We start from the raw sequence: 9119 nt of genomic DNA, 5'->3' as shown, positions 1-9119 counted from the left end.
CATTAATCAAACCTGCGTATACCTCCAAAGCTACTGCAAACATAAACTTTTGAATCAAGTCTGTACCAACTAACAATATACTGAACATCTACTATCAACTTACAGAGCTTTACAAAGGTAGCAATAGAGATCACTTCTTCTCACTTATACAATCAATCTATCAAATATCAAATATCACTACATTCAGTTTTACATTCAGATCTAAGAAGACTTCATTGACAGGCAACAGAAAAACAACAACACTGATCTGATAGATCTGTCATCCTTGAACATCAAGATTTTCTTTTGCATACGCTACATGGAAGAGCCGAACTAGCGTGTATACACACCTTCAACAAAGCGAACCAGCATACAAATGTGTAAATAATTACTTATAACTTCGTTGTAATTCTAGACTTCAGACATACCCAAATAATCACATATAAAGGATAAAATGTGTGTTAGCAATTAGATCTACCCTATCCATTATTAGATCACATAATGATAAGTCATTATGATCTTGATCCATCATTAGATCTCATCCATAATGAAACACTTAGGTGCATACTTAGTTCAAATCAAGCAAAGCATCAGAAACCTGTAACATGCATATTTTCTTTTGATCTAACACTTCATAAGATATTCATTACTTGTGCACTTAACCCTTTGATATTATCCTCCTTATATAGTTAGATCGTTTGTCAATACCTTGGACCAAAACCACTTAGGACCAATACCTTGGACCAAATACCGAGGGTCAATGCCTCGGACCAAATACCTTGGAACAATACCTTGGACCTAAATGCGTTGGATCAAATACCTCAGACCAAAACCTTGGTTTTCCAACATGTACGTGCTTTTCCTCTTGTGGTAGTGCGTGTATACGTATACACTCTTTTTGTTCTATGGAAACACGTGTATACGTTGTTTTGACTAAGTGGACCCGCGTATACTTAAACTGCTTTACATCAACCTTTTCCTTTACCTTCTTTAGTCTGATCAGTAAACCTTAGTTCCATATTCCCATTCTTCTGTACCATTTCCCTATAACCTTTGAATATACTTGTTGTACTGTGAGTTTCCTTTTACAAAAATTGAATTGACCTATGTGAGTTAACATCAAGGCCAACACTTGTATCATAATGCCAAAAATTTCTCTTAAGAAACTATATCTCTACATCAACATGCCTTAGACCTTTTCCTTCCACTGTCTCACCAATATCAATAATTAATTAAATTTATTTTTAATTTACTATGGTTTAATGGCACGAATGCAAAATTTCACTTTCATTGCTCACAAGTAATTTCTAAACCCGAGTATGGTCACTAATCTCCTTCTCTTTCATAAAAAAAATATGGGCATGATTTCTATTACTAACCTCATTTAGATTTTGTCACAAGTACGATTAGCGAGAATCGAGTTCTATCATGGCTCACTCGAGGTTTATTTCTTACGAGGGTTTAAAACTTCATTTTATCTTAGGTTCGCATAAATATTTAAACTTCTTTATAATGGCATTGTTCATATGACTACCTATGTTTCCCTATGGTGTCTCAAGAATCTTTAAAACTCCTTCAACATCAAAGTGAGGGACGAGTAGATAATTATTAGATTGCCCAACCAAATCATTAGGGCTGGAAACAATGGAAAATCGTAGTCGACTGGAAACTAAGGCACCTTAAGAAGCATGGAATAATCTCTAAAAAGAGTTGAATTAGAGTTGTATTCATTTCTCTATGGAGCATGATAAACCAATATGGGGGTATTCGACATCCAATTCCTTCTCCCTCAAATAATTATATCTCATCAAGTTTGATGCCCACAACATGCCACACAAGAAAATTTGGAGTACAATATAGGGGGGAAAGTTCTAGCCGAAGTTTTGAGATTTTCTTTAGCTCGTTGGGTGTAAGAGAATCCTTACCTGGGATCACTAGCTGAAGAAAGGCTTCCTAGGTCCCGCACAATGCCCCCTGTGTAGAGACCACGAGAAAACTTTACATCATCTGATAAACTCATGCCCTACTGTTGGAGAAGTATGGGGTTTGGTTGCTGCCCTATTTGGCCGCTATGAACACCATCAGGATGACATTTTGGATACAACTAAAAACTGGCTGCAAAGTATATTCAAAAACTGAATTTTCAACAGAGTATGGTTTATAATATTGGGATTTATCTTCTAGAATATCTAGAAAGAAAGGAACCAAGCCATATTTCATGATTATACTTCCTCTAGTGACTCCATTTGGGGGATAGTCAAAGAAAATATCAGGGAGACAATACTAGTAGAGAATTGGGATCCTCACAATTGGAAATATACTCCTCTAGAGCCAACCATTCTCCTATCTCTATACATGACTCTGCCCTTTTCTTCTCCCATCAGGGATCCTCCAATTTCCTCCCCTTTTGACATCTCTTGCCCTCCGCCAGGTTGCATTCAAATAAACTTCGATGGAGCATCCAAAGGCAACCTAGGCCATGCGGGTTATGGTGGGGTTTTGAGAAAATCCATCGGATCCCCTACTCGTGTTTACGCCAGGTATTGTGGATACACCACTAATAATGCAGTTGAACTTAATGCTTTGGAGAAGGGCCTCACCTTAGTCATGCAACATAATTGCTCAAGGATCCATATAGTTTGGGAATCCAAAATGGTGGTCCAGATGACTTAGAAGAGCATTGATGGACCTCCCATCTTCAAAATTTCAAAAAGTTGGCATCTTGAGGCCTAACTAGTAAGAATGAAACATATATTGGAAAGATTTAAATACGCCACTACAGGCCATGTCATCTGGGCTAGAAATAAAGTGGTTTATTGGTTGGCTAACCGAGGAGTGATGACCCAGTACAAAGAATTTTCCATTCCATGGCATGTTACCTAAATCGCTGATGATTTAGATCCTGGTGAATCTCAGACTTTCCAAGACCTTCTCGAAGCAGACTCTCCTTCCCCGAGTGGTGGTGATCAAGTAGACATACAGGTGTCACGTGCGAGGCCATCAGGGCCTACTCCTCCTCCACATTTGTATTAATTCCACCTCATGTGTTGTCTCTGCATTCATTCCCTTTATGCAATGATTTTCTTCACACAATATGTGGTTGAATTCAGAGTTTGGGAAGTGGTCCGCTTTAGTTTGGTAGTCTCGGTAGTGAATTTGGGTCAGAAGGAGAGTGAAGGTGTTCAGGTCTAGGTTCATGTTACCTCACTAGGTTTTTGGCCTTGGTTGAGGAGTGCAGATGACAATTTCAATTTTCGAGTGTGGGTTGGGTTCTGTCTCCTAGTTTTCCCTTGGGATCCAGGCACCCAAACAATCACATTTTGGTATAGTTTCCATGTCTTTGCTGGCTATATGCCCTCTTCGCACTTGCGGCATCTTTTGGCTCCACCCTCATACATGAGGGATATTTTTGGTCTTCACAGGTGTGTGGGTATTATTTTGGTTTATGGTAAATTGTGTTATTGGCTTGGGTCTTCTTTCTGGTTCGAAGGAAGCAATATTTTCCTCTTCTGTAATTGGGGTCACATTCTATGTTTGCGTCAAGCTTCGTGGTTGTATATGGGGGTTTCTCTGCTTCGCTCTTTGGTCTGGGTTAACTCTTAACCATCTTAGTTCTCTAGTTGTGGTGTCAGTTTGGTGGTTCATATTCTTTCACATAGTGGCTTTATGGTATTGGGAATTGTTTCATTTTTTACAAGATAAACAAAGGACTCTCTGTGGAATCTTCCTATATTTGGTCATAAAACTTTTTCAATTTCATGATGCCCTGCCAATGGCGTTGTCCTCTCTAAGGGAGAGGCCAACATGCCCATGTTGGGTGTCCTGAGCTAGGTCACAATTTGTCCTCTACTAACTCGACCACTGGGGAAACACAGGACATTGAGGATATTTTCAAACCAATTCTATACACAATTTTCATAAGATATGTTACTCATTTGGAAATTTCTCCCAACAATGATACATCAATCATTATAGATACTATGATAGAATTAAAATATGGTTGAAGAAATATTTTCAAAAAAGGTTTCTTATAAATTATCTTGCATGTGATGGATAGAATTCTTACTAATATTATTCTTTTATTTTCTTATGTTAGAGTACTCCAACTTTTACATAATTTGTGATATACAATTGATTTTAGGTTTGGAGTTACATGAATGATTGCATTGGTATTTTGATTTTACCTAGTTTATTTTTAGTCAATATAAAATATGATAGAAGTAGAGTAGATTAGATTGGTTAATTTTGTTCCTTAATTGTTTTCACAGACTCCACTTTTGTTCTTATTGTCTTGGTTTTCCATCATTGAATTACTTAAGTGAATCTGTGTGTGTTGCCTTCCAATCGAGTTTATCTTTTCTCTTTCTTATTTTTTATAAAAATAAGTTTTTAGTTGAACAATAAAGGAATTTCATGGATGAGAGAGAAAGAAGTTAAAATTTAACATGCTAAATAATTCCCAAAAAAATTGTACAAAATATCTTGATAAAAGGGAAATTTTTAATTGTCACACTCTCAAGCTTGTTTCTCTACGTATTTGAATTAGATTTCTATTCACTATTAGTACTTTTAATGGACAGAATATCAGTTTACAAAATAAAGAGTTAGTGCAACTCCTTTTAAATCAGTACAAAATCTTAGATAATAATTAACACTTAGAGATTTCTAATTTGATGTTTCATCCCAATTAGAAAGTTTTCTCTTAATTAGATTTCCTTTGAGTTTTGATTCTACTGTCCTATACACAACTAGTAAAAGTTTGAGTATTGATTTTTTTTTCCATATTTTATTAAGACTACTCCAATACCTTTCAATGTATTGAAATTATTTATTCCGTTTGGAGTCATGCACATGGATTCTCTTCTTTTGAACATTTTCTCAGCTTCTTTTCATGCAACATGTTTTAGTATAGGCTCACTATAATGATATTCATTATATTTTTCTTTCTAGTTTTTTTAGTGGGGATGAGTTTATTTGAGTTGGCTAATTTTTGTTGGTTTCTTTAATTTCGATATTTTTTCAATAAATTTAGCTTTGATACAAGAAAGTGCATATATAATTAAGGTTATTTAATATAGTTTTAGAGGGATGATAATATTGTCATGGGTTATATTAAATTGATTTTATATTTCAAACTCACTTTTCGAATTAACTAATAATCTTAAACCTTTTGGTGATAAATTTTTGAAAATGTCTACTTTTCATAAAGATGTTAAACTGTAAGATATTTTAAACAATTTGTTAAATTTGTTGCAAATAAAGTTTGTCTACTTTTCATAAAGATGTTAAACTGTAAGATATTTTAAACAATTTGTTAAATTTGTTGCAAATAAAGTTTGGGTTGTCTTGGCCCATGGGTTCTTGCATAGACGGTGATTTGGGGCTTTGTTAAGGCACTCTTTTATGTGAAGTCACTGGTTCAATTCTCCCCCTGGATCGGGGTGATATATTGGACATGATAAAGATGTAGTCCCATCAAGCTTAAAAAAAATGGTTTATCTTGTCTAAATATATTTGAAATAAATATAAGGAGCTTTTAGTTATCTTTGTTTTTGATGGAAAAATATTGTTAACTTTGAATTTTAATAATCACAAAATTTGAGTTATGATGTAAAGGAAAATATTGTATATTTCTTCCTAAAAGATGTTTTCTTGGGTTCATATTAGTTTGGGACCTTTCTTGATTCATAGCTACTAGATTTAGGTTTAAATTTATTTTTCTAATTACTTTTCTTACTTTATCTTTTATTTCTAGTGGACTTATTGGTTTTTTAGTTTTTCCTATTCCTTTAGTAGATTTGCAAGATGAGAAACTTACCCTTGTTGGAAAGGATTTTTTCTTTGAAATATCCTATTTAAACCATACAAAAGAAATATGAAAGGAAGGATAAGGTGTGAATAAGTAGTGCTATATTTAAAATAATTATCCTTCTTCAACAATTAACTAATTACGTACAAAGATCTTAATTTTTGTCCACATAAGAATATTTCTAAATTGAATTATTCTAAATGCCTAAGAGAATTTGATCAGTGATTTTTTAATACTAATTCTAATACTATCCCATTCTCATTTTAGACTTGGGAGGAGTTTAAAGAAATCACTCATGAAATTGTTTTAAGTAAAGATTGATTGCTTAGAAGAGTTATATATACCCTAAGTGGTGATTGTTTTATCTTTTTTAGTAAACTATTTTTTATAGATACTTATGAAAGAATAATGCCTTGTTAAGAAAATTAAGTTTTTTAGTATAAAGAAGTAAATATCACTTTCCTCTAATTAATTCTTATCATTTTGCATCCTATGATTTCTAGATAGTTGATATATTTGATACTTCACTAAGAGTAACATATCATAATCACTTTAAAACTTTATCATGATCCATAAAAAAAATCTATAACCTTTTGGTAAGAAAAATGTATGTTTCATATTCATGACAACCTTAGATTCGAGGAGAACTAAAGTTAAAAAGATAAAGCTGATTGAATTTTTTTAGGGTAAACAAATTGATTTTTTTTTAAAGAGAAAGGATGTAGATATAAATGACATTAGTAACATTTGGGTTGTACTTTAATGATTGTCAATATCGTAAAACAAAAGCATCATATGTGATTGGCTTTACTAAGTTGTTGATGTGGTTAAATTTGTACATTTGTGGGGTAACACTTATGTTTCTAAAAATTTATATCTATAAATCTAGCACATTAGCCTTTAGGTTTCTTATAAGTTTTTTTTTGAGCTCCACTCGCATCAAATTAAATAGTTGATGCCTAAAACGAATGATTGTGGGAATAACCTTAGGCTAAACCTCTAGGAGTGAGTACTTTTTCAAGTAAATGAAAACAACTCTTATATCTCCCTACTTCCTATGCACCCATTTGCAAATGCAATGTTATATATAAATTAAAAGGGTGATTTCAATAAAAGGAGAGGTCATAGCACTATGAAATTTGTGGTAAATGCAAGTAAACCATTTGGGGTTATGGGCAGTTTTTAGAAGCAAGGCCATGATTGTATGGAACTAAGGCACCTTTGTGAGATGTATGAAAGCTTGATTGTATGGAACTAAGGCACCTTTGTGAGATGTTTGGGTCATTCTGCCTTATTTTGACACCACTGGTCGGCGGTGGGTGCATTCCGGTTTAGTTTGAGCTTTTTTTTCTTCCTAGTTAATACCATCTAAATACCCACAGTAGATTTGAACTGGTCGGAATACCTTAACCTCGCACCCATTCACCGCGAATCTAAAGCCGGGTGGGCAGTTTGAATCATATTTAACTACATTTTTTTTAATTAATGTCACCCATCGGACGATTGCGAATTACAGAAAATCTGTTCGGCAAGCGTTGAATTATCTAGGCTCTTTTCTCTGCACAAAAATGACTCATTCTCCACGCTCATCATCTTTTGAGTATGCTGATGCAAAAACTGTTGTTTACGATTCTTGCAGCGACGGACCTTCACAATCTAAATCTGAAGTACGACTTTTGGAATGTGGCTGTTGCTGTGACGAGTTTCCATCTGAAAATATAGTACAGTGCAGAAGACGACATGTAATTTGTTTTGGATGCGTACAGCGGCAGGTAGAGGAAATCCTATATGGAAATTATAAAGCAAGAGGGTGTCTGCGTTGCATGAATATGGATGGCTGCAAAAAGCCAATTCCTTTCTGTGAGATTCGGAGGGCTGTTCCGAATGATCTGATCGAAAGATATGAATCCCGCCAAGCCCAAGATGCTATAATTCATGCCAAACTGGAAAACCTGGTTTATTGTCCATTTTGCGGCATTCCATGTGAAGTGGACAAGTGTGTACAAGTTATGGAATGTCCAAACCCAAATTGTTTGACGTCTTCATGCATCCAGTGCAAGGAGCCGAGTCACCTGCCATTACTGTGCGAAGAGAATGAAAATATATCTGAGACTGCTCATCGTAGAAAAGTGGAAGAGAGGATGACAACGGCCATTGTAAGAGAATGTAAAACTTGCAAGGCTGAGATGGTAAAGACGGATGGATGCAATAGTCTAAAGTGTGCTAGGTGTAGAACCCTAATGTGTTACCTTTGGCGACAGACCTTTACGTCCGAATATGAACACTTTTGCCAACATTCTGAAATGCGAAAACCAGGGAAACCCTGCAAAATATGCAACATTACGTGTACTTTGTGGGGAGATGAGATAGAAGATAACGTGGCACTGGATGCTAAGGAGGAAGCATTGAAAGAATTGGGTGGCAAAGAACCCAGCTTGCTCGAACAGAATATCGGACTTACTCTGGTAAAGCAATCCACTCCTGGGAGGGGCCAGAATACACGTCGGCGGCGCTAGAGGTGTTGATCTCCTTGTACAGCATAGACGTTTAGCAGTGTAGAAGTTGAGAAAACTGATGACAGTGAACGAGACGGTTGTATTTGTGGACGACCACCAATTATAAGGAGTTATTGACTGTTAAATTTCGTTAATGAATTATTGGATTAATATATAAGTGGGTTATAGGATTGTGAACCATTTTTATGTTATAGTCACATAAGAAGTTATATTTACTATTTGACAATATTTATTAATGAATATGTAATCACCCATATTGATATTATACGTTAATGAGTAAATATTTGAGGTTGTTCATGGCTGGAACAATCACTTTGTCGTTGCTTGAGTCATTCCTCACCTTCTTTAAATAAAACAACATTGAGTTTAACCAAACAAAATATGAACGGTTAATATTGTCTTTTAACATTGTAGAAAAGGAGAGAAAATACACTCCTAGTTGATAACCCAAAAAGCTATATATGGTTGTTTTTCTCTCTCATAAGGAAAGCTTTTCATTCATATACAAGAATGTCACCGTTGGAACCAAAATCCCATAAAAAGGTGGTGTAATTACTATAATAAAAAGAAATCAAATATTATATTATCCACATGAGAAAGAGAATATATATATATATATATATATATATATATAAAAGAGTTATTCATCCTTAACATTAAAGATAAGTTGAAATTGAAATTGACATATCTTGGCCTCCTCCAGGTTTCATTCAAATAAACTTCGATGGAGCATCCAAAGGCAACCTAGGCCATGCGGGTTATGGTGGGGTTTTGAGAAAATCCATCGGATCCCCTACTCGTGTTTACGCCAGGTA

At 34.8% G+C, this 9119-nt stretch overlaps 1 protein-coding gene across 1 annotated transcript; it reads left to right on the top strand.

Annotated features, from left to right (window-relative positions):
- Positions 1 to 7356: 7356 nt before the first annotated feature.
- LOC149240924 (uncharacterized) lies at positions 7357 to 8304 on the top strand. Its single transcript, XM_089370369.1, has one exon. The coding sequence runs from the start codon at positions 7357 to 7359 to the stop codon at positions 8302 to 8304; it is 948 nt and encodes a 315-aa protein (XP_089226495.1).
- Positions 8305 to 9119: the final 815 nt, after the last annotated feature.

Source organism: Pinus tabuliformis, chromosome 8 (genome assembly GCF_031772625.1).
Source record: "Pinus tabuliformis cultivar Carrire ecotype Pingquan chromosome 8, CPIR1, whole genome shotgun sequence".
NCBI classification, from domain to species: domain Eukaryota; kingdom Viridiplantae; phylum Streptophyta; class Pinopsida; order Pinales; family Pinaceae; genus Pinus; species Pinus tabuliformis.
This window is presented reverse-complemented; position numbering and strand designations above follow the sequence as displayed.

What these genes read in the sequence shown, in the direction of transcription:
- LOC149240924 (XM_089370369.1), top strand. Translation starts at nt 7,357, where the DNA reads ATGACTCATTCTCCACGCTCATCATCTTTTGAGTATGCTGATGCAAAA.